General features: G+C 43.5%; 1 protein-coding gene across 9 annotated transcripts in view; it reads right to left on the bottom strand.

Moving 5' to 3' along the window:
- Positions 1-26,939, bottom strand: part of KANSL3 (KAT8 regulatory NSL complex subunit 3) — a 104,149-nt gene that overhangs the window by 9,752 nt on the left and 67,458 nt on the right. For 7 of the 9 annotated variants that reach the window (XR_015059141.1, XR_015059140.1, XM_085884808.1 and 4 more), the window contains 8 exons: positions 26,758-26,908; positions 26,144-26,296; positions 25,804-25,870; positions 21,727-21,857; positions 21,187-21,275; positions 5,573-5,669; positions 5,005-5,144; positions 805-952 (listed from right to left, as the gene is read on the bottom strand). Coding sequence is in view for 7 of the 9 variants with exons in the window: in XM_085884808.1 (XP_085740934.1) it covers positions 805-952; positions 5,005-5,144; positions 5,573-5,669; positions 21,187-21,275; positions 21,727-21,857; positions 25,804-25,870; positions 26,144-26,296; positions 26,758-26,908 (976 nt within the window). In the remaining 2 variants the exon portion in view is untranslated. The remainder of the gene's footprint in view (positions 1-804; positions 953-5,004; positions 5,145-5,572; positions 5,670-21,186; positions 21,276-21,726; positions 21,858-25,803; positions 25,871-26,143; positions 26,297-26,757; positions 26,909-26,939) is intronic. The other 2 variants (XM_085884807.1, XM_085884809.1) reach the window with 2 other exon arrangements.

Here is a 26,939-nt window from a genome sequence, read left to right on the forward strand (position 1 = left end):
GTTTGCCAAAACACAACTGAACAAGCCAAAATCCTTCTGGGAGAATGTCCTATGGACAGAAGAGACAAAATTAGAGCTTTTTGTTAAAGCACATCATCTTTATGTTTACAGAAAACAAAATGAAGCCTTCAAAGAAAAGAACACCTTCCTTACAGTCAAGCATGGAGGAGGTTCAGTGATGTTTTAGGGTTGCTGTGCTGTCTCCAGCACTGGGTGCCTTGAATGTGTTCATGGCATCATGAAATCAGGAGATTACCAAGGCTTTTTGGAGCGCAATGTTCAACCCAGTGTCAGAAAGCTGGGTCTCGCAGCAGGACAATGACCACAAACACACTTCAAAAAGCACCCAGGAAAGGTTCAATACAACATGCTGGATTGTTCTGAAGTGGCCAGCCATGAGTCCAGATCTAAATCTCATTGAACACCTGTGGGGGGATCTGAAAACAGCAGCTGGGAGAAGACACCTTTAAAATCTGGGAGAACTGGAGCAGTTTGCACAAGAAGAGTGGGCCAAACTGCCAGCGGAGAGGTGTAGGAAGCTCATTCATAGGAAGCTCATGGGAAGCGCCTCACTGCAGTTATTTTTTCCAAATGCTGTGCCTGCCACCAAATATTAAGTCGAGGGTGTCAATAATTTTGACAATGCCATTTCTAATTTAGAAGGACATACGTGCAAAGGGGGGGGGGGGTGACAGTTGGAGTCACAGTTGCAATTTAAAGCATCAGGTATGAATGCATATATGAACCAAATTCCTTAGGTCTGGTATACACATCAACAGCTCCACTTTCAAAGTTGATACATACTTGGTTCATCCAGTGTGGAGCTCAGCTTGGAATCTGGCAGTTTTAGAAGGCCGTTTGGGACATTTGAATCTGGCAAGACCTTATCTTGTAAAGTCGATGTTGCCGCATCATAAACCTCATTGGGCTTTTTCACCGACAGGTGATGAGACTGTGAAAGAGGATGCATGGCAATGAAAATTACAAACTTCATGAAGGTCATATTAAAGACATCTCTACAGGGACAATCTCCTTGAACCACAGATGTAAAAGTGAGCAACATGTAATGGTCACAGACTCACAAAAGCTCATAACAGCATTTAATATTGGACAGTGCTGTGTCTGCTTTTATTGATTAAACACACTAAAAGCAAAAATGGTGGTCAATAGTCATAAAATAAGCAAAAGCCATAAAAAGGACAACGTGAAGTGAAAAACATTTAAACCTTTACTTGCAAAGCTGTGGTTTCAGCAATTGCGTCCAAACCACAAAACCTTTATGGGCAAAACAAAGCCATACCAAAGACTTTAAAATAATAATTAAAAAGCTTTGTATGACTAAAATAATGAAGAGAATTTTAATTCACAAAAAAGTTTAAAAGAAGACGAAAAGGAAACAACATGATTAGGGAGAGAAATAAGGAGTGGGGAAGGAGGAACACTTCCTTCTCTGCTCCAATGAGCAGGACAGCGTGTCAGGGAACTCAAAGGTAAAAATAAAAGTGGAAGTAGAAAGAGGAAGTTAAAAATCAAGTAATGAATCAATTTTATTTCCTGTACAGCACACTTTTTTTTTTTTGCACTAAACCCGGCCCGCTCAGTTTGGATCGACTTTGTTCAATGATAAAGCCTTTCAACAAACCCCTCTAAAAACCAAAGAAAACGTCCAATTTTCTCCAGCTGTAATGCATATGGTCGAGAGGGGCACAAGCTATTGCTAAAACCGTGACCACCAACCTCTGAAAGCGTAAAATTAATGCAAAGTCCAGAATCGAAAACCTAAATCCAGGATCATTGTTCACCTCCACTCATTCGTTCATCTTCTTTTTCCCAACTGTGGAATAAACTTTTCACATTCTCTAAATTTCAATTTCCCTCCAGGTCTTCAAGACAGCTGTTCACCACCATTTTAGATCGTCGCCAATCCAAAACCATGATCTTTTCTACCCTCGTTAACCACACCCAAATCCCTCCTCCTCCCAATTTTCCAGTGTTCCCTCCTTGGAGTTTCCTTCTGCATCAATCTTGTCCACCTCATGCATCCTCTGTATCCATCCTGTCCACCCTATGCGGTACATGGGTTTTTTACATCCCGTTTTTGTCTGTTACGTCCTCATCTGTTCAGTGTACTGGTTTCTTCCCCGATCCTCGACTTCGCATACAAAAAAAAAAGTCACTTTGGGAATCCGGCATTTTTTGGCCGATTTTTTTCCGGATAATTAATGGGCCTTCCGTTATTTTCATGTCCTCATAAAAGATTTTCTCCTGTACTGTATTTTAAAGTCAACCCCAGTCATGCGACCAGGTTCATAGAATAAAACAAGATTGAAAGTATGACCATGATTATCGGTTAGACAGAGAATAAGTTGCTGCAGATTGAAATTATCTAGCAAGGACAGAGATTTTTGAGAGTGGATCATGGAAGTCATCAACATGAACATTAAAATCCCCTGACATTTCATTTCCAGCGTAGACAAGCATGGTCGACATAAAATCAGAGGTCATCAAGAAATTAAGCATGTTTATTTCGGGGCTCTGCAACGGATCATTATTCTTAATTTTATAGAAATTGACAGATTATACAAAGAAAGATATTTAACATGTGGGTTAAGAGTTCACACGCAATGTCGCTGACTTGACAAAGCTCTCTTGGGGAATGATCAAGGAAGTAACCACGAGGAGTTATATAAGCTGCAGTAGTCGTCACACCAGGTGATAGACATGCTTCAGTTGAACAGCGTAAATCGATACCCATATCAAACATTTCCTCGCAAAGTGAAACATTTGCCAGTGGTGAATGAACAAGTGTTTGAGTGGACCAAAAGTTCACGTGCAGCGATCAAGGAGTTTCGTCTCACCATCATTTCCGAAAATAGTGTGAAATCTATTGTTTATATAATTCTCATATGTTGGATGAGAGTTGGGATAGTAACAGGAGGATGAGAAAGAAGAAAGAGCAGCAAAAATAAAATGCCACAGCTTGTACATATTACAAGCATAATGGATGTATTGATTTGCACACGAATGGATAAATGCGTGAATGAAACATACAATCATACTCGTGATAATACGTTTGTAGAATCAATTAAACATGAACTATTCTAATAGTGCAGATCACTCCATGGCACAGGAAAACATAAGCAAGGTCAGACCAAGACATAAGAATAATGATCGAATTTCAAAAACGGTTGCTCACCGAGTTTTTCAACAGGAACTTTGATCAACAGTTTAGATCTTACCAACTAGCAAAGTACCCATGCTGCACATGGGTTGGAGCTCAAAAGCAAACAGACAATGTGGAAACGGTGAATGCCAAACCATGAACCAATAAATTCCACATTCCTGTGACAACTTCAGTCGAATGTCAGGCATGGACAGCCGGTCCATGAATGGATTGGGCAAACAAACAAAACAAAACAAAAAAAAAAACTTACTGAAGTTGACACCACCAGAAGATGGGTAGTTTCTACATATGGTAAATAGCGAAACTGCAAATGCTGAATCTACGAACGTCAGCGAGAAATTGTGGCATCTGACGGGTGGAAACCGAGAATCTCAATTGCATTGAGAAATTGCTGAAACCATGAAAGATCGGCGTCGTACTGGAAGAAACACAAATCTCAATTGTATCGAGATATGACCGAACCAGCGAATGTTTGCACATGCGGTAAGTGGGGAAACTGCGAATGCCGAACCTGTGAATGCAGTTTGCATGGAGAGAGAGAGAGAGAGAGAGAGAGAGAGAGAGAGAGAGAGAGAGAGAGAGAGAGAGAGAGAGAGAGAGAGAGAGAGAGAGAGAGAGAGAGAGAGACAGAGAAAGAGAGAGACAGACAGAGCGAGAGAGAGAGACAGACAGAGCGAGAGAGAGAGAGAGAGACAGACAGACAGACAGACAGACAGACAGACAGACAGACAGACAGACAGACAGACAGACAGACAGACAGACAGACAGAGAGAGAGAGCAGCTTTATAGGGGTGGAGAATTAAAATCACAATTAGATTGAGAAATTTATGAAACCTCCCACCCACCTTAGGATGGAGAAGAAGTGGCGTCGATCGAGTGGAAACTCAAAATCACAATTGTAGTTAGAATCTCGTATTACTGAACCAGCGAATGTTTGCACATACAGTAAATGGCGAAACTGCGAATGCTGAACCCTTGAATGTGTTTACTTGTGGAGAGGGAACAGTTTCGTCTGGGTGGAAACTCAAAATCATAATTTTATTGAGAAATTTATGAAACCTCCCACCCACCTTAGGACACCCGGTGGGACCCAGAAAGATTGTACACAAAGTTTCGCAGGGCTAGCCCCAAAACTGAGGGAGTTGTTTGGGGACAGACAGACAGACACTCCTGCTTTATTGTATAGACTAATATAAAAGCCCGTCAAAAATGAAGGTTGGAGTTATTTGATTTGAAATATTCAAGGAGACTGAAAGATATGATATTAGGCAGCAAGACAAAGTGTTATTTTAAAATATGACATGTACAAATATGATCATAATTTATTTTTCTTCTGGGACATTTCGTTTTGACGATACGGCCTCTTGAGCATGCCAGAGTTTGAAGACTTGGCCTAGCGTCAGGTGTGCTTTTACAGTATCTTCCTTATTAATTAGACATCCTACGGACGTAAATGAACACTTGTATTACGCTGCACCTGTTGCACATTTTGTGCAGTGAATTTCATCTCTCTGCGCCTTGTATTCATTGTTATTTTTAAAAAACGCTTCTGTATTCTGCCCTTGAGGCTCGATCTGCAAGTCACCGTTTACAATTTCAAAAGAAGAGAAATAATTACTCTTCTTTTTGGTCCTCTGGATCTCTTGGATCATTTGACCGTCGTGAACACACAGTCATGTTAAAAGATTGGCCTTTAAAACCCGACTCAAATCATCCTTCCGAGGGGGGGGGTGGGGTGGCAGACAAATACACAAATACAGAGATACACACTGTGTTTTATGTAGGTAGGTAATTCTTTATTGTGGTGTCATAAAACCCACCTGCTGTGTTGGATTCACAGATTTATCTCCTCCAAATACTGTGGGTTTGTCTCTCACAGCAAGGGTGGTAACAGTGCTATTGTGGTCAGATGGTGAAGTGGAGGTCACCACAGAAGCATCAGCAGTGGTCTGCAAATCCACTTTACCACATTGAACAAGAGGTCAATCAGCCAATACAAAATGTACTGTACAGTGCAGTATTTAAAGAACCACTCGATGCCTGAGATAGGTTTGAATGGAGAGATTGTAAGGTTGAAACCGAAGTATAATGACTACAAATTTTATTTGCTGAGTAAAATAAAACCTCTTATTTGAATACAGAGTGAAGGCTTGTGGAAGAACGAGAACAATGCATGAATCAGGATACAACAGAACAAAAGGAACAGAGAGAAAGGGTGGGGGACACTAATGGCCATGTTGAGAATGATGGGAAGGTGAGGATGCATGGGGTCAACAAGATGGATGCAGAAGGAAACTCAGGAAGGAAAACCTGGAAATTTTTAAGGAGGGTGGCTTGGGGGTGGGGGTTAACGAGGGTAGAAAAGATCAGGCTTTGAGTAACTCGTACCTCCACATGGAAGAATGGTAGATTGTTTCGTTGCCGACCCCTCACTGCCCAAACTGTTAGCATCAGATGAGTCGTTGCGATCCCGCACTTGTTCAGTCTGCACCAAGACATGAGATGTGGAATAAAGTTGGGAAGTTTAAATTTTCAAAAAACGTTGGTAGTCCAGGCTTTATTACTTAAGTCCGGATATATTTTTGTGTGCCATAAGTTTGACACTTGATTTGAGTTATTTGACCATTAAGCTTCAAAACTAAAGGGGCTGTCACACCTTGACGATTTAGCCAATCTATGCCGATTTATGAAAAATTTGCCTAATACGCTGGCACACGTCTAATACGTTATGGGTAGGTTTTGTATACGTTAAGAGCACGCTGAAAAACACTGCCATAAGTCGTTGTACGCTGGCTTTAATCGTTGAACTTTGTGGTTTTTCTCAAATTTTCGTATGCTTAAAATTTTACGACGTACTCGGCGTTTGGCTCACACGTTCCGCTACGCTGGCCATAAGGCTTAGGCACGTTATGCGATCGTTGACACACGTTATTTATATGTGGAAACACGTTGAGGTAACATTTGCATACCCGAAACTTATTCATAAACTATAGGTAACGTTTTATAAGCATGCTACACGAACGTTGTTCACAGCTCGCAACGCGCTACTAGAAAGTTTCTCATACATCGAAACACATCAAAGTAATGTTTAGGGAACCCGTGACTTATTTATAATCTATGAGTAACGTGCTTGGGAATTAGTTGTAGAGCATGTCCTACGAACAAATACGTATGTAGACGTATTTGACGTCTTCAAGACGACCACAGAACTTACTGAACGCATTTCTAACAAACAGCTGACGTAGAACGACGTATTCGCAGCAATTATGGGAATTAGTATATAAAAAGGGGCTTCGCAGGAGGAACCCGTCTTTTTTTTATACTTCGTGGTGAGTACATGTCGATGTCATTCCGAGAGATGGAGGATACGGCAACGTTGAGACGACAATACCTACCTGTCCTCGAACATCAACATGACCTCATCGAGTTGACACTGCACCAGTTGCGTGCCAATAGAGCCAGGAGAAGAAGACGTGAACTGAGGAGAAGGAACTGGGTGAGACCATGGATCGGGATGCGACGCCATTACGGCATATATGACCAGCTCATGGTGGAACTCCGGAACGAGGACCATGCATCCTTCATAAACTTCCTGTGAATGCCCCCAGCGATGTTCGACGTGCTACTAGCCAGAGTGGGTCCAAGGATAACCAAGTATTATTATTAAATCATTTCAATAGTCCAGTGGAAGCGATTTGACTCGTTCAATGGAAACTATTTCAATTGCTGAGCACCAGCGTCCAAAAACAATAGGCAAGTGGCAACAAGTTAACTCGTTCAATGGAAACGATTTGAATTGCCTTGCACCAGCGTCAAAAAGCAATAGCCAAGTGACAGCCGTTTATTAAAATAGTTTAGTGGCAGTCAAAGGATAGCAAATGTCACGTAATCGTAAACGATGCGTTCCCACGTTATGCATACGCTAGACTATCGTTGGGCTAGGTTGTGGACGCCTAAAACACGATAAGCAATCATTGGTATAACTAATCTATAAGTTATCGAAGCGTTCTGTGTTCATTACTAGTACATTATGCATTTGTCAAAGTCTTTTTTTTAATAATTTCAATAGTAAAATGAAGAAATATTTCATCTTCGGAATTGGAAAAAAAATTAGCCCTTTCAGAACATCGAACAATGGTGCAAAGTATTCTCCTATTCGTTGACGCAACGAGGATCCATCATCCCCCACAGCCTCCACATCACGCTCACATACTACTACTGACATAGACATACAGCTACTACCAATGCTACTAACACTACGACTACTACTATTATTACTGTCACGCACACCTACGACTAGTAATAGTACTGCTACTATTGATACTACCAGCATTCACATCTACTCACCATGGAGTCTGGAACAATGATGGGTTTTTATTGTGAAGCCCATTTGTATATACCAATTCCTCTAAACGCTGCCAATACGCCAGTACACGGTAGATGTAAGTTAGAAACACTTTCAGTAAGTTCTATGGTTGTCAGGAAGACGTCAATTTAATTTGTCTTCATACGACAATGTGCGTTTTACATACGTTACAAATAGATTCATAGCATGTTACTCAAAGGTTAGAAACACGTTTTACTTAGGTTCAAAACATGCTACTCAGAGGTTAAACGCACGTTACTCTTACGTTCATAGCACGCTAGTCATTGGTTCAAGGCCAGTTATACATAGTTTCAATGCACGTTAAACATAGGCTAAGCTGACGCTACTCATTTGTTCAAAGCACGTTACTCATCGGTTAGAAATTTGGTTTCAAGTATGTTGGCCATTACCTTGACGTGCTTCAACTTATGAGTGACCTACAAGTAACGTGTGTTTGCCGTGTTTAAACGATCGCGGAACGTGCTAGGAACAGATGCCAACGCATGCGAAACGTGTGAGCCTTACGTCGAGTACGTCTTAAAATTTTCAGCATGCTTGAAATTTCACGACGTATCAAACGGACTAGGTAATATGCCAGCGTACTTCAATGTTTTCCAGCATACTCTAAACGTATACACAACTTACCTATGGCATATTTGACGTGTGCCTAGCGTTGTAAACACATTTTTCATAGAATGGCATACGCTGGCAAAATCGTCAAGGTGTGACTGTGATGTTGACACTTCAAATTCTCAGGCAGTTTTGATTTCAATCGGCGTCTGGCAAGTTCTTAACTGGCTACGCCACGAGTTCGCCGGTGATACGTATAGCGCACAAAGGGTAAGTTAAACTATTGTTTGTCATAGGTTTTGAACGCCGACCACAAGGTAAGCATTCATTGGTAAAAAGTTATGTATAACACAACGAAACGTTCTGTGCCCGTTACTAATATGTTATGCAAACGATTTGTTATGAATACGCCAAAAACTTTAAAAAAAAAAAAATCAAAATTTCAGCGAACGCCAACGTTTTACAATCATTTTTATACGTTGCTTTTGCTGGCTAAAATATCAAGGTGTGACAGGGCCCTAACACGGGTATACTTTTGAGAAGGGCAACATTCACCCAAGAGGGGGCCAAATCCAAGATGGCCACCATTGCGCATGGTAAAGGGAGATGTTTCAGCTCTTTCTGAAATATTGTGAGGCCAACTCAGAGTTGTGACATTTCTGGGGAAGGCTTCAGAGGATAATGGATCACATCAAAATCTCATTGCGACAGATCGTGATGGTGAGTGAGAAATGCATGTATCTACTGTCAATTCGGCTGGCTTGGAAATGCACGTTATCTACTGTTCATTTAAAAAAAAAAATACCCCCGAGTGGGAGTGCCGGTCATCTCTGCCAGAGGTCGAAAGTAACTCTGTGCCAGACTGGAATAGGGACAGTTCACAAAGTATGTACGCTCTACTTCCGGGTTTCAAAACCACCCACCCCCCTCTGTATGCAGGCTGGTGACCACCCACCCACCCCCTCATACATCGCTAATCGCTTGCAAAGCCAGCAGTTCCTTATGAACCGATGTTTGTAGGTCATGACGATGCAGTCCTTAGCGGTGTAATTTACCTTTTTCTTTTAACATCACAGCACGTCATTTATGAAAATAAAAGTACAAATTGACATTCAAGACAATGTTAATGTCATAAATGAAAGTAAGTGTGCATATACAGTAAACTTGTGTTCCATTGTTTTCGTTAAATCTGACAAAAGCTTCAAATGTAATATTTGTCTCGGAGAGTTCTGGTTATTAAGTTAATACTTATTTTTTGTATGTACTTTATGAACGGCTCGTATGGGGAATCAGAGCGAAGTTGGAAGGGCTATAAAATCGGAACGAGAGCAAATTTCAAAAAAATGGCTCGTGTTGTTCTAGATAATAGTCCATAGTATCTGAATCACTAATAACATTTGATCTCTCTTGATAAATGAGGGAGGAGATACGATTTGAAATCGACGATTTTCGCAACTTTGACAGCCTCGTGACGTTGACCTCAACCTTGAAAGTTATATCATTGTGCATGTCTCATCTACCACTATCCATTCCACTATTGGTTATTTGTCTCCACTCGGTTTGATTGTGGACGGACGTACGTACGGACGGACAGACTTCGAGACTGCTATTATTAGGTCATCTCTACTGAGATGATAGAGATGACCTAAAAACTAGAACGGCACTCTTTGACGTCATGACGTCAACAGATATGCCTCTGCCCACATTATTACATCATGACAAACAAAGTTTCAATTAAATCCCTGAACCCAGATTCAAAAATTAAAATAATTCTGGCTGCCAGACCATTGTTCTGATCAGGTTGAAATCTAAAACATATATTCCCTATCACTACAAGATCAGAACTATAAAAGGTTCAAAAGAAATAATTTAAAGATTTTCGTTCAATCCAATATGGCTGCCAGACCATGTGACCTATTAATTATTTGTGAACACCCTGGTATCCCCTAGGCTTGGGGAACACGTGGGTGAAGTTACCCCTCGATCTGTTCAGCTGTTCTGGAGATGGTGATTTTTAAAGGTTTTTTATGTTAAAAAAAGAAATGGTTCCTAAACCACATGATCGATGATTTCATCAATTTTTTTCCCCACATACAATTTAGCCCGAGATGACCCTCAAAAATGTTTATATAGATCGGAGAAAGCGTTGGATTATGCAATTATGATGTCATAACAAAACCACCGATGACATAAAAAAAAATCACATTTCTTTCCCATGGAGAGTACTTGCCACATGCCAAGTTTCAATTTTTTCCTTGGAGCAGTTTCAGATACAGGTCTTAAGTTTTTCCTTTTTTCCAACATGGCTGCCACACCACATGACCTAAGTCCTATGATATCATTATCAATGAAACATTCCACATGAGTAGTCGCACCTTTGGTGAAAAGTTTGTGTTAATCGGATAAGCGGTTTCAGAGAAAACAGAAAATTAGCACAGATGGACGGGCGGACGTATGTACGTACATACGGCCAACCAAAATCATAATGCCTCCGCCAACTTCATCAAGGGAGACATACAAACTCTTAGTTTTCACCCAACTTTTCAAGACTTAAAAACAAACTGATGCACATGCAATTCACATATCATGTGAAGTAAATAAACATTAGAGGCGACGAAAATTGGTTTGCTCGTGAAATGCCTGTGTCCATAATTAGTCGGAAGGCTGCTGGGGAAATTCGAGATATTTATTTTGTACATGTGCAGTTGAAACACGTTACGTACACGTACACTTTAAAGTTGTATGAAATGTACACGTCCACTTTCGTACACTCAACATCATACCTCTGAGTTTATGTACATTTTAAAAACAAAAACACTGCGATGAAAACTGAACAAGGTACATTTTCAATACAGTAAAAAAGTCATGATTAATACTCAGAAGTCTTTAATTTAAAATAAAATAGAAAAAAACTGATTTTACTCAGCGTTTTGTATTGTATGCTGTCTAGGGGTGTGTTCAGTTACCAAGCAGCTAGCCAAGGCTTGCCAAGCCAGCCGTTCCTTGGTCACGGTTTTCAATGGAGTCAGGGTTCATACACTTACATTAAAAGAAAATTCCAGGAGTTTTCCAGGACAATAAATTCAATTTTCCAGGAGTTTTTGGCACAATTTTTTAATAAAGTCAAAGTCATATTTTGATCAGTGTCAAAGATTCAGTAATTTTCATCATGAAACAGTTCATCCAGACAGTCAGCCGATACATCAAGAAATTGTTCATCCAAACAGTCCACCTATACATCATAAAACTGTTCAAGCAGTCAACCTATTCATTCATTTAGCTTCTGAACCTTCTCTTCCAGCTTGGAAGATAAAGCGACTAGCTCTGCCTGTTTTGCCTTGGCCGTTCTCCTCAGACTGTTCGACTTGGTTGTGAAGGTAATCTTTCCTGTCGCCTCTGCTTTTTCTGAGAAGTCGTCAGCTGATTTCTGTAATGAAAGGACGTCATTCTGCAGTCGTTTCCTCTGATTTTATTTCGTCAATCTCCTCTAGCAGATTTTTCCGTTTCTTTGTGGCCTCTGGACTTTCCTTCTTCTTCCTTTGCTCGTCTTGATGAGCCATATATCTCTGCCTGCCTGATGCTGCAGATACGAGCAGTTGCTTTGACATTTCTACTTGCTGTATGTCCCCAACACTATCTATGTGGTCACAGATCAGCCGCTGGGCAATGACAGATTCCTCGTGCAGGTTTTCTACCTCAATCTGTCGATTGACAGAGAAGCCCCGTTCCACCGATGCTTGTCCATGGGATAGCAGTAACAGATGCTTCACCACCCTCCATAATGAACTGATGTGTTGGTTTGTAGCCATGGACTCAAAGAGCAGCACATCTATCCTACTCTTGTCCTCATACGGTTTGAAATTCTTAAATGTGGAGTAGTTAGCAGCCACGGTTGTGTCGATGAACTCATCAAACTGTTGAAGAATGTCATCACATGCAGAGGCACCACCTCTGACACGGCCTGCCTCCACTAGTGCTGTGAGAATTTTCCACATTCTCGTGAGGCATCCGGCTTTTGAACAAGGATGAGACATCTGTACATGAATTAAAAGAGTAGTGGGAGTTCACCACTTTAAGAGTCCACAATACTTCCGATGTAAGGCAATCGTTACGGCTGACAAATGAGGTTAGTGGCGCATTTGAGGGCTTCGGTTGCGTTGGAGTTGGAGCAGCTGTGCTCCCCCTGCCCTTCATTTGCCTTCGATGATCCAGAGAAGAAATCTCGAATGGTGCATCCACCAGCTGCCTTCTTTTGCTCCAGTAATTGCTTGTGTTTCGATCCTTTTCCGTGGCTCCGAATGGCAGGCTCGCCCATGTACGAAATGTCGAAAATCTTCAGGCAGATATTACACTTTGCACTGAATTTATCTGTGCCGCACTCCAACCAAGATACGTATTCCGGATGTTCGAGCCAGCACTCGTTGAATATGCACTTCCCGGGGGGCAAAGTTCACGATCGCTGAGGTGTGTTAACAATCCAATTCACAAAACAGAAAGAAAGCGAGGGATAACTCGCACATGCGGTCATAAAGGACCACTTTTTGGCACTAATAAGATACAACATTAATGTCGTAAATGAATATTATTTACGATAATCTACAAAGTTTAGAAAGTAGTCTCCCTTGGCACATTTGTGCAAATTTGAACTACAAAGTAGTCTCCCTGCATATTTACGAGACGTTGACAAGGTGATCGTTGGAAATCCAAAATATAATTTTTTAAGGAGTTTTTAGGAGTTAAATTTGATTTTTAAGCATATTCCAGGATAGGAATTGAATTCCAGGAGTTTTAAGGACTTTCCAGGTGTGCGAACCCTGTGGAGTGCTTGCTTGAGTGCTTAAGCCACTTGGCGAGCGTTTTACAAGAAACTTGGTAACTGAACAGACCCCAGATTCATTACATGGTGACAAGGATAAATAGCTATACCATGATTATTTCGGTCATATCGATGAATTTGTCCCTCAGGCAGCAGATTTTGACATGACACATGGCAAATTAGAGCTTGGTAGGAAACAAAAGCAGGTTTTATTTTAATTATATATTTTTCCCAAAACAGTTTAAAACCTTGCGGAAATTCCTTAGTCTTTGAAGGGAGGGAAAGAGGTGGGGTGGGAGTATGGAGGGTGGGCGTGGGAGGAGGTGGGGGGGGGTAGAAGGAGGCAGAGGCAGAGGTAGGAGGAAAGAGGGGAAGGGGTGGGAGAAGAGATCCGCCGTTGCCGGGCAACGCCAGGTACCCCTGCTAGTAAATAATAATAAGAGCTTGTAGAAATAGACACCTCACATTAGGCTTGTAACATTTTACCAGACTTGTTGGTGTAATGGCTAGAGCATCTGCTTCGAGTCGAGATCAGAGGTTCAATCCTGACCCAGCTCAGTCAGACCAATAATTTAAAACGGTACATGCCGCTTCCTTGCTTGACACTCAGTATTTTATAAAGGATAGAGCACGGACAAACAACCATATATTGGCAACCATAGCACAGTCTTGATGGGCCAAATGACCGAATTCTGCATTGAAGTTCCTTGCAAGGGAAGTCATATTATTAAAAATAAATATATTGATGAACCCGGGCCATGCAGCCACTACACCACAACTTTGGCTTGGCAGAATGGCAAATGCAAAATAGCAATCTTAAAATATAACATGTGCGTAATATGTGCAGACATAACAATGATAGGTGGCTTGGCTTTCACTCTGACAAAATGGGACATGAGAGCTGGGAAGTTTGATTTTTGTATGCACAGTCAAGGCTCGTGGAAGAGCTAGTACACTGAACAGATCAGAACGCAAAAGGAACAGGAGAGAGAAGAGAAGAGAAGAGGAGAGGAGAGGAGAGGAGAGGAGAGGAGAGGAGAGGAGAGGAGAGGAGAGGAGAGGAGAGCAGACGCGAGGACAGGCGAGCAGAGGAGAGGAGAGGAGAGGAGAGGCGAGGAGACGCGAGGAGAGGAGAGGAGAGGAGAGGAGAGGAGTGGGGAGGGGAGGGGAGGAGAGGAGAGGAGAGGAGAGGAGAGGAGAGGAGAGGAGAGGACACCAACAGCAGAGTTGAAGGCCAAGATAGAAGGAGACTTGGACAAACAATGGATGTGGAGAGGAATGGGTGGCAGGACAGGATGCATGGGGTGGACAAGATGGATACAGAAGGCAAACTCCAAGGAGGGAAAAGTGGAAATCTGGAAAGAGGAGGGATTGGGGTAGGGTGGGTGTTGTGGGGGGGGGGGGGGAAAGGGTTAACGAGGTTAGAAAAGATCATGATTTTCGATTGGGGATAATCTGAGATGCTGGTGAACAGCTGTCTTTAAGACTTGGGAGGGAAGAATGAGATTGAAAATATGTGGAAGTTGGTTCCACAGGCAGGAATAAAAAGTGAACAAATGAGTGAAGGTGAGCAATGATTCTGAATTTAGGTAGTTTCACCAGAAGAGGATTGATGGTGGACCATGTGTCCCATGCAGAAACCTGGGGGAAAACAAATCATGAAAAGAGCAGAATGAGCAAGACCAGAAGAAGACGACGACAGAGAGACCACTGACCTGTCTGTCATAGCAAAGTGATAGATCCATCGACTGAGCTTCATCACGGGAGATTCCAATCGGTCAAATCTTGAATTCCTTGGTTTTCACGGCATCAAGCTGAGCAAGATGAGAAGCAGGGAAGGCAGTCCAGAGAGGAGAGCAGCACTCCATCAATCTCTGGATGAAGGCCTTATTGATGGAAATAAGTTCAGGAGTGCCAAGGAAGGACTTTGTATGACTCAGATGCTCAGTCGGCGGCGAGCTTTGGAGTCCAACTTTGAAATGTGGTTTGCCCAAGAAAGATCGTGGCTAATAGTGAGACACATGAGTTTGAAAGACTGAACTTCCTCAATAGGATGATTAAGAAAATAGATGGGAGGGTTTGCCAGACAATCAGCCTGGTGTTGGCTCAGTGGTTAGGGTCACTGCCAGACAGTTTGCCAGACAATCAGCCTGGCTTGGGATCTTAGGGTCCTGAGTTCAAGCCTCGTCGGCCACTGAATTAATACACCAGGGGGTTGACTCAGCCTATCATCCTTCCGAGGTCGGCGAAATGAGTACCAGTTCCAGTGTGTGTACTGGTAGAGGGGCACTGCATCAGCGACACAGTCGCGCTTCAATAAATGATAGCCACCCCAGCAGCTAAGCTGCCATACGACCACCACGCCAGACAATCCTTTTGGAGGGAGACAATGAGAGTGTGACATTTGTCAGGATTGAAAGACAAATTCTAAGTGTTTGACCAGCTTGTGATTTTTTTTCACGGTCTGAAGAGAGGGAAGAGGCTGTTGCCTGCCCCTCTGAAGGATGAGGAATGTCATGGCAGAGGGTGGAGTCATCAGCGAATCTATGAAGAGGATTTTCCAGTCAAAGATCCTTGATTAAGATCAGGAATAGGGCTGGGCCCAGAACACTGCCTTGGGGCACTCCAGCCTTGATAAGGAGAGGAGTTATTTTTTTTTTATTTTTTTTTATTTTTTTTTGTATACCTTGGTCGAGGCTCGTATGAGAGCTAACACACAACTCACAGCAAGGAGGCATGAGACAAGAGGGGCGGGAGTGGAAGGGACAAAACATTGGGGAACAGACACAGGTGAACTGTGGAAGGGAGAGGGATGGGGATGGGACGGGGAACATGGCGAGGGGAAGATGGACATTAAAGGGACTTTCAGGAAGGAAAGCAGGAGAATTGAAGGAAGTGGGCTTGGGTGGATTATCGGGGTAGAAAAGATCGAGGATTTGGATGGGGGAAGATAAGAGGTGGTGGTGAACAGCTGTTTTGAAAGCCTGAAGGGAAGAATGGGAAAGAATAGAGTGAGGAAGTTTATTCCAAAGGCGGGAAAAAAGAGGAATGAAAGAGTGAAGATGAGCAGCGATTCGTGATTTTGGTAGTTTTACCAGAAGGGGGTTGTTGGCGGACCTTGAGCGCCCTGTGGAAATGTGGTTGGGACAAATCGCAGAGAGAGCAGGGGGGGCAAGGCTGGAGAGGAGTCGGTAGAAGACAGAAAGACCACCGACCAACCTGCGGTGATTGAGTGAGAGGCCCAAAGACTCAGCTTCATTGCGGGAGATGCCAATGATCTTAAAAGCCCTGGTTTCGACAGCGTGAAGTCGAGAAAGGTGGGAGGCAGGAGCACCAGCCCAGAGGGGAGAGCAGTACTCCATCAGGCTACGGACAAAAGCTTTGTAAGTGGTCAGGAGCTCAAGAGGGCCGAGGAAGGACTTTGCACGACGGAGGATTCCCATTCGGCGACTGGCTTTTGAGGCAAGGTTGGAAATGTGACTTTCCCAGGAAAGGTCATGGCAGATAGTGAGACCCAGAAGCTTGAAAGAAAAGACTTCTTCCAGAGGATTGTTGAGAAAGTGGATGGGGTTTTGTAAACGGTCCTTTCGAAGAGACATAGTGAGAGTGTGAGATTTGTCTGGATTGAAAGACATGTTCCACGTGTTGGACCAGTTTGTGATTTTATCCAGATCTGCAGTGAGCGAAGAAGCTGCTGCTTGCCGGTCTGAGGGATGACAGATGGTACGGCAGAAGGTTGAGTCATCGGCAAAGAGAAATAGAGGATTTTCCAGAGAGTCCGAGAGATCATTGATGAAAACCAGAAAAAGAACAGGGCCCAGAACGCTACCTTGAGGAACTCCAGCCTGCACAGGAAGAGGGGATGAAAGAACTCCATTTAGGGCCACACGTTGACTGCGACAGGAGAGGAAGTCTGCGAGCCATGAGTGGAGATGGCCTTGAATACCATGGGCAGAGAGTTTGGTGAGTAGGGCAGGGTGCCAGACTGTGTCAAAAGCACGTGATATGTCCAGGGATACGGCTCGGATTTCCTGTCTGGCATTGAGGACCTCCATCCATTGATGGGAGAGCAGTAGCAGCATATCTAGGGTAGAGTGACCTGGTCTGAAACCAAATTGATGATTGGAAATCAAGCCATTGGAGAAGAGGAAGGATTTCATGTCTGAAGCGATGATGGATTCCATAACCTTGCTGATGATTGGGAGAAGGCTGATTGGTCTATAGTTACAGGGATCTGTTTTTGCACCTTTTTTATGCAGGGCAGTGATGTTAGCAGATTTCCAAGCAGATGGCAGATGACCTTGGGAAAATGAGAGGGTGAATAGAACAGAGAGAGGGTGAGCAAGAGCAGAAGAGCAGGCTTTGAGGACACGTGGGCTGATTCCGTCTGGACCGGTTGCAGAATCTGACTCGAGGTTTGAAAGCAAGCTCTCCACCTTGTCAGGAGAAAAGGATACAGAGTCCAGGGACAGTTGGGTGCGACTGGGTAAAGTGGGTAGAGATAGTGATGGGTTTGGGACACAAGATTTAGCTGCAAACACCGAGTTTAGACATTCAGCTTTATCACGTGTGGAATCAGCAGTGCGGCCATTTGAGGTAGGGGAGGGGATGGAGGGGGAACATACACCAGAAACAGATTTGATTAAACGCCACCAGGATTTTGAGGAGGGAGAGAGGTTTGAGAGTTCAGACTTGAGATGAGAAAGATGTTGTTTTCTGGCTCTCCTGAGGGTAGATACACACTTGTTCCGAGCTTTGTGGAAAGAACTGAGATTGCCCTCAGTTGGGTTTGCTTTCCATGAGGCAAAGGCAAGTTGTTTCAGGACAACTGCCTCGCCACAAGCTTCAGTAAACCAAGGGCGGGAGGAAGGGTAAGACAACTGAACACGAGAGGGGATAAATCTGTGCATGAGGGAGAGCAAGTTTCTTTGAAAGAATTCCCAGGATGAGTTGATGTTTGAGAAAGTAGTGATAGGAGACCAGTCTGTAAGTTTGATGGCTGCTCGGAGACCCTGCCAGTCGGCTTGAGTGAAATGCCAGACTCGACGGCGGTGAGGTGGTTCTCTGATAACAGCCAGAGAGATGTCCACTTTAATAAGGACGTGGTCAGAAGAACCAATTGGAGCGAAGGAAGAGCAGCAGATATTGTCAGGGAAATTTGTCAAAATCAGATCCAGAAGAGATGGAGTACCATTGGTTGAGATCCGGGTCGGGAAGTTGACCGATTGAGTCAGTCCCAATGAGTCACAGAAAGCTTTGCTGATGTCCCATGGCAGGTGAGAGAGGTACCCACACCTAGCCAACTGGCGTGATGACAATTGAAGTCGCCACATAAGAGGAAGAGAGAGTTTGGATGAGAAGATAGAAGATGGTCCATGTTTTCGGAGAGTGAGGTGTAGATGGAGTCATCACTGTTCGGTGGACGGTACAGTACACATATAAACATGAGGTGGGAGTGGAGGGGAAGCCGAAGCCAGAGGTATTCCTGGGGGTGTGGGGGGGGGAGAGCAGTGCAGGGAGAGTGAGGAATAGAGTCTTTGATGAAGAGAGCAACACCTCCACCAGGACGAGGCTCAGGTCTGTCATACCGTAAGAGGGAGTAACCAGGGAGAGATACTTGGGAGTCAGACACGTCTTGGGAGAGGAAAGTTTCTGTTAGGCAGATAATGTCTGGTTTGTCAGTGGCAACCTGCATGGAAAGATCTGAAAGGTTTGAGCGAAGGCCCCGGATATTTGAGGTCCACACTTTTAATGAAGAGGTAGGGGAGGAGGCTTTTGGTGCAGGAGGTGGAGGGGGCGGGGAGGGTCGGACGAGGGACGAGGGGGGAGGTAAGGAGGGTTGCTGAAGGAGTGTGGGGTATTGCAGAATAGCGAGGGGAGGGGGCCGAATGAGGAGGAGAAAAGGCTCTGTGGTGCTGTGGAGAGAGGGGGACAAGAGACAAGGAAGATGGCAGTTGAGGATTTGAGGAGGTGGAGTGAAGAGATGGAGGTGAGAGGGCAGTGGAGGGAGGCAGGTTGGTGGATGAGAGGGGGGCAACTTAGAGAAGGAAGAGTGAGGGGGATGAAAGGTGGGAGAAAGGTGAGGGGGAATTTTTGAAAGAGGTGAGAGGGAGGCTTGGAGGGAGAAGAGTGGGATGGTTGCTTTGAGAGTGAGAGTGAGGGGTGAGGGGGTGAGTTGGCACTGAAGTTGGAAAAAAGAATGGTTGATGGAAAGCGAGCATCCATGGCAAACTGTGGTTTTTAAAAGTTTTAGGTCAGATATACGATTTAACACAATTCTTGATGGATGCAATGAAGGCGAATTCAGAGCATGGAGAGAAGAAGCGCTGTAATAGTTGGATTTTTTAGGCAAGGAATGAAGGAGAGGTCGAAATGAGAGCAGTCTGTTAAAATAGCAGAAGAGTAGTGCATTGTGAAACAGTAAAGAGTACCACATGTGTGAGAGAGGAAGATGAAGCATTATAAGATCGTTTTTGTTGTTAATATTAATGTATGAGAGAGTTCAACAGATTAGGTCATGGAAGTGTAAAAAAAAAAAAAAAAAAAAAAGAAATCGAGGAAGACGAGGAGGAAGTTAAGAGGAAGAAGTAGCAGAATCGGGAGAAGGTTGTTGTTGTTGTTGTTGGGTTTTTTTTTTTTTTTTTTTTTTTGAGATAAGAAAGAGATTAGTTGGGAGAATGGGGGATATTTGGAAAGTGGGGAGGATGAAAATTGAAGGTAATGGGGAGGATAGAAATTGAAGGTAATGGGGAGAAAAAACAAACAAAAAAAAAAAAAACGATCGAACACCAAGTGGAACCGGTAGGCCTCAAGCCTAGGACTAGGCCTCAAACACCAGGTGAGAACGTCGACATAAATACTCACAAAATAGCACGATTTTTGAAACAAAACCGAACTAGGAACACACATTAACATGTAGGTGAGAAAATTAAACAGTTAAAACGGGACAAATAACAACCGGAACTTAACTTTGAGAATGTCAGCAGGGAGCCCCGAAGGAGACCTCTTGCCGCTCAAAACCGGAACCGGAAGTCCGGATTAAAGGATTCCGTTGAGAGCCAGACGTTGGCTACGAGAGTCGAGGAAGTTTGCAAGTCATAAAGAATAATAAATGAAGTTTTGGAAGAATAACAAAGCATTCAGATTTTGTTGTAGGGATCGTCGGCAAAATGCAAGGCAGTTATCCCTGGAAACTAGCAAACATTATGATAATAATGCTTTGTTTGTTGAATTGGTAGACAGACACACAAGACTGATTTCTAGCATGATTATGTATGTATGTATGTATATATCTTCTTCTTCTTCTTCTTTCGGCTGCTCCCGTTAGGGGTCGCCACAGCGGATCATCCGTATGATCCGCATAGTGATTTGGCACATGTTTTACGCCGGATGCCCTTCCTGACGCAACCCTGGTCGCCTCTTACGACACAGGGATATGGTACACCTATTTTAACCGGGGTATACACCGGCCCAGTACACTGGTACTCACTTCGCCGACCTCGGAAGGATGACAGGCTGAGTCAACCCCCTGGTGTATTAATTCAGTGGCCCAACGGGGCTTGAACTCAGGACCTTTTGGATCCCAAGCCACTGCCCTAACCACTGCGCCAACACCAGGCTACTATGTATATATATATATATATATATATATATATATATATATATATATATATATATATATATATATATATATATATATATATATTTTACACTTGTCCACTTCACTAAACCATTTATTTTCCAGGCACTTGATTGCATTAAAGTCCTTAAATGAACCGGGTGTCCAAGGTATTGAGAAATATGATTATTTGAACTTTGATGGCACTGGATGGCAGCTCAATTGGTTGCTTTGAACCAACAAACAGTTACATGCGTGAGGGCTAAAAAAATAAATTCTGGTGAAAAAAAACAGGAAGGCTGTTCTTCTCGTCACACCACAGAGAAAAATCGACTTATATGCAGAGCAGCACCAGCATAGTCAAGTCGTAATCAAACACACAACATCCCAATCTCCACAAATGAGGAACATTTGCTGCTTTAAAAAAAAAATTAAAAAGGAACATCATTCCCCACTTCTGGGAAATTCAACATTAAATGAAGGTTGCCGACTGTTTACCTGATGCCATTCTTACTCACCTGAAGAAACTGCAGCTTTTCGGAGAAAACAACTCGAGGCAATCAATGCAAGTGGAAGGAAAAGTTTTGGTATTCCAAAGGCAAAGCAAAGAGCTTGGTAATTATTTTATTTACCTGCTGTGTCGGTTGTGCTGTGCCAGTCTGTGTGACATCCTGAAAGCTGAAGCTGAGTCCTTGAAGCAGACTGCCAGTTGGCATAACACCTTAAGACAAGATCGAGTACATATGTGCAATGTATTTCACAAGAAGGCACTGAAATCCTTAAGTGTTGTGTACACAATTCGTGTTGTGTACACAATTCGTGGCTTGCATCATACGGAAGATCGACACATATCACATGCACAAGAGTCAAAACATCATATAATATAACATAGAGGGGGGGACAGAGTTCAAACTTTGGTGTTGATACTAAGAAAGTGTGTACATATGAATCATAATACTATTATTCCTCTTACTGTATCGTCAACTTTTCACAATTTTATTTTATTTTTGCTCAGGGCTACCAGGCTCAATGCATATCAAGCATGATATGCATTTATCGAATAAATTCAGAGGTATTCATTGTTTCCAAATTAAATTATTATTGACCATTTTGTAACAAAGTGTTCAAAATGTGTTGGATGGAGCGAGGGTGGGGGCAAAATGGCAATTTACCAGAAGCAGCTGTGGGTTGTGTGGATGGCTGGTGGAGCAGGCGTGAGGATAAGTTGAGATGACCAAGGGGGGATTTTCTATCCCCAGTCTGACCTCCAATTAAAGATGGAGAAGAACATCGAGACGTCCTGCTGCAAACAGAAACCACTCGAGCTTACCATCAAAGGTCAAAACAAAGTGTTCCAACGAACAAAAACAACAGCAAATTTGCACAAAACACAGCATAACCCTGGAACACCGTCCCCTTCTTAAAAACCTTTCAATAATCCTACTCGTCAGCCCCAATAAAACCAGACTCAGTGATGTCATGGTTGGAGCGTCCGCCCCGAGCCGAGGAGGTCGACAGTTCAAACCCTGACCAGGTCAACACCAAAGACTTTAAAGATGGTACACGTTGATTGCTTCCTTGGTCGACGTTCAGCATTTAAAAGGATAAGAGCATGGACAATTCCCATAGGTTGGAAGAAATTCCTCCTGAGGAAATGCCCCACTGAGTGTGTGGTGAGAAAGGCTGTGGCGCCACTGTTGTGGCATCGCTTGTACCCAGAGTGGCCCAGGAAGTGACGGCACTTCCCCCAAGCTCAATGGCTCTGTTTATCGTGTCTATTCGTATGTATGTCCATATGTGTGAGATGTGTGTGTGGCAGCTCTACTGCGAGCCTTCGATCCTGGTTTAAAAAAACAAGCAAAACAAAAAAAAACAGTGCTGTGTGGACACATTGCCAATCAAAGTATCCTGAGATGGACACAGTCTTGCGATGTGCAGATTATCCCATGCTCCAAGCACTTATCTTCCCTCACCCCTCCCCCCAGCACTTATCCCATGCTCCCAAACATGCAACATCAATCCTTTGCAACTGGTTCTCCGACATCAGAGCCTTGCTCTGCAATCTCAAGGATCTCTCCCTAAGGGCCACTGCCTCATCTCCAGATTTTATCTGTTGAACAGAAACATTCTTTCACAGGATGTCCCAGACCAAATAATCTCCCTCCCCGGATATTTTTGGAACTGTTTTTACAAACAAAATTCCCATGCTGGTGGTGGTGTTGCAATCTATATCAGAAGCTCCCTTCCCCATAGTTCCTGCACCACCCAGTACCCCCCTTTCCCCCAAAAAAAATTGCGATGTAATATCTCTGGATCCATATCCCTCTCCAGAGCAATATCCTGTTTATGTGTGTGGTCTACCACCTTTATGAGGCATATGAGGCCGAATCAGCCAACTTCCACTTCCCTCATATCCCAACACTCACTTCCTAATCTGTGGTGACTCCAACTGTCACTATTCCAGCTGGATCAGTGTCGGCCCTCACAACACAGCCCAGAGTGTTGCAGTCAATGCCTTTTGTGACACTTCTGGCATCATCTAAACTGCTGGATTCCTTTCAGGTATTTCTCTTATGGATGAAACTTTCTGCTTGATCAAGTAAATCTTTTCCTTTAACATCTTCTGTTATTTCTCTACTTCACTTTGCTCCTCAAATAATGTACTCCTGAAAGTGTCCGTTCCCATGGTGGTCCTCAGTGAATCAACAGATCACAAATCTGTCGAGGAATCTAATCAGGCAGATTTGGTTGGCCCTGCAGTCCATCTCTTCGATGGAATGGTTCACAATCTCAAATCTGAACACAGACAGTGCCTGGGACTACTTCTCAAAAAAAAAAAAACTCTATTCTCCTCCATCAATTCATACTTCATGCCTGGTGTTGACTTAACGGTTAGGGTGGTGGGCTTGAGTTCCGAGAATCCTGAGTTCAAATCCCCCTTGGCTGTTGAATTAATACCAGGTGGGGTTGACTCTGCCTGTCATCTTTCTGAGGTCATCAAAATAAGTACCAGCTTGCTGGTGTCCTCCGACGGAGCGGTGACCCATCCAGGATTGTGCCCAATAGCCCAGGAGACTGCTGAGGCAGCACCAACGCTCTGTACAGAGTATGGTCCCAATGGAATTCTTACTTTGATGCCTTCAATTACCCTTCCCAACATCTCATGCCTAATACGATGATTCATGCGGTGGGGTGATTACCAGAGAGCATCGTTTCTTTTTCCTCCTGGAAAACCACACGCAATGATGGAAGCCTGAAGTATCTCTAAAAATCTTATTCAGGTCATTTCCATTCTCAGATAACAGAATTCAGCCTCAGATCCATCTGATGTTCAAACTTTTATGCGTTTCACCAACCACAAAAAAAAAGGTAGTGCCATTTCATCAAGTCTGTCTTTGGAACATGCTCAACTGTTCCATTGCTCTTGAAGGACAGGGTCAATGCTCATGTTGAAGCTGATTGCTTTCACTCTGCCTTTGCAGAAAAGGCCAAGGTCCCTATTCATCATTTTCTCGATCAATCCTACACCTTCTCATTGAAAATATGTGAAGTTCCCTCCTGTCAAAGTGGAGAAATTCCCAGCTTCTCAACTCATCCACCACTACTTGTCATGACAGCATCAGTGCCCTTGTACTCAAGAACTATTAATCTGTCTTATCTATTCTTGCTTCTCTGCTCATTTCAGTCATTTTCCAAGAGCCACTTACCAGCATCACAATACATCACCAATGTCACTCCAATACATAAAAGTGGTGCAAAACTGACCTTTTGGGTAGAATACCCTCTCATTCTGTACCTCGAGAGGCCAGTGTCCCTCAATGTAGTGTTCTGGGACAAATGCTCTTCTTCATAAACATTAATGATGTGTCTGTCACTGGAAAGTCCAGAGTATTACTTTATAGATGACTCAGCCTGGTGTTGGCTTAACGGTTAAGGTGGCTGGCTTAAGATCTTAGGGTCTTGAGTTTGCATGCCAGTTTATCCATTAAATATCACCAGGAGGGTTGACTCAGCTTGTCATCCTTTGAAGGTCGGCAAAATGAGTACCAGCTTACTTGTAGCAGGGCTCTGCCTCAGCGGCACAGCCGTGCTTCTACAAATGATGCAACCATCAGCCACAGGCTGTATACGAAACAAACAACAGATGACTCAACTGTGCAAGATAGTTTTTGCATGCCTCTGCTAAGCAAATTGTAGCAGCATTCCTCTCTGCCAATCTGGAGAAAATAGGGAACTGGTCCGCTTCCTGGAACATGCATTTTAATGCACGCAAAACCCAAATTATGACCTTGTCTCTCCAGAAGGACCCTCCAGGCAAATCCCCTAACTTATTTCCATGGTCAGCCTCTGAGAAAGGTACAGTCTCTGAAGCTCCTGGGCCTCACACTATCAACTATAAAATACTCTGGGCAGATCACATATATCCAAACTGGCCACAAATGCCAGTACTACCTCAGAATTATCCACAGGGCCAAATCTTTCCACTGTCATCCTGGCTCCCCACTGTGGGCTGGTGTTGCTGCTGGTTCCCATATAACCACTACTCTTCCTGCAATCACCCCCCCCCCCAAGGCCCTTGAATCCAAAACGCTCCATGTCATCACAATCTCATCAGGAATCATGTGCGTCTTGTGTCTCAGGGTGTCTCCTTGCTCACTGTAGGCAGGTTGGGAGCTTTGGAGTTTTTCACAGGACCTAATCTGGTCTTGCTCCTCTGACCCTTTCACATCTCTCCACCCAGTTCCTGCCCCTCTAAGTCACAAGCTATCTGCAAGAAACGGTTTCCTTGTTACCCTCGACAAATACAAAAGCAAACCTCATTTCCATTCATTCACAGCTCTCTTTTCTCTCCTGTGGAACTGCCTTCCTAAGTCCATTAATGAGAACTCTTTCCTACAGGATTTCAAGTCCGCGACGCAGCATCACCTCGTGCTCTCTCGTATACTATTGAGCTTCACCACAACAGCTACTGATACCATTCTCACACCATGTTGCATCTGGCAGTTCGCTTTGCATCTAAATTCAAACAATGATGAAGCAATTTAAATGTTTCAAAAACAAATCAAACTGCATGAAAATGAGAGTTAACTTTAGAGAGAATGAAACCAATTACCTTAAAATAAAGATGTCTCACAACAAGATTTTCCAGACAGTGTTAAGTAATAAAGCTCGTTGTCAAAAATAAAGTTACTCGAAGGTAAAGGAAGTGTTTATGTGATGAGTGCACAAAGTTTCAGAATTGGCCCAACCTTTGTCCAATAAGAAAGTCAGCGATTCCTTTCACACTCGATCTTGCACACTGAGCAGTCAAAGAACCTGTGCAAGAACAACGGGCCAGGAGCTCATCTCAAACTTCAAAACAACCAAGAACGATAAATCATTTACACAGCCACTGGCAATCAAAAAGATTTGGAAATATCTTCAAAACTAAAAGTGTTAACCAAAAGTCAAGTTGGAAAGATAAATGGCAAATGACCAGCATGTTAAAGAAACTAAGCTGTACAGAAAAATAATGTTCCAAATGTTCAAATGCAATTTTGCTAGAACCTGCCCAACAGAACAAGTATTATCAGAAGTTGCATGACGTACCTTCACTGGTCATCAATGGTGATCTGGAGGTCGAAGGGCTCGCCAATTCTCCCAACAGCGGCTCCAAACGTGTCCGCTTGAATCCCCCACAGATATTTGGACTCTCACTCCGTTTGTGTTTTCTCCCAACGCGTTCCTCCGCTACCTCAGAATCTGCCGATAGCAGGAGTGAAACGCATTGGCAGAGGTAGCGACAAATGCACATGATGGAATGACGACTGACAGCACAACTGCAACTGAAATTTGCTGTGCCATCGAGTTGATGCATAAATGGTATTGGTGACGTCAACAATCGACTCAGATGTGCCTCGATCACCTCTTTTGGCAATCCCAAGTTCCCTGCGTGAACGTTACGCCTGCCAGTTGTCTCTAGCTTGCGCAAGCCAAAAGGTAATTAGATTTTAGCAAAAAGAGCGCTGTTACAAACTCCCTTCAAAAAGCCAAAGCTTACCTTGTGAAACCCCTCTGGTTAGGTGTGGAGCATTTTTTTTAAAACAAATACCATAATGTCGAGAATAAAGCCCAATGGAGCTATTGCATCAAATGTGGGATAAAACCTCTACAGTCGACACATTCATATACTGGAAGCATTAGTATCTGCTGATGTGCCTTACCATGTGGTCTGCGATGGCTGCTAGAGGGCTGCCGAAGCATGACAGTGCGTCCAGGCAGTGCCGTAACAAGCCCTGGGCGAGCAACTCGAGTAAGCATGACAGTCTTCCCTCGTGGAACATTCACAGAGTTGTAGGAACCACTTTGAACACCCTGATCAGGAGGAAACACATAAAGATAAAAA

Source organism: Eptatretus burgeri, chromosome 6 (assembly GCF_056783735.1).
Source record: "Eptatretus burgeri isolate ZD-2024b chromosome 6, Ebu_testis_v1, whole genome shotgun sequence".
NCBI lineage: Eukaryota > Metazoa > Chordata > Myxini > Myxiniformes > Myxinidae > Eptatretus > Eptatretus burgeri.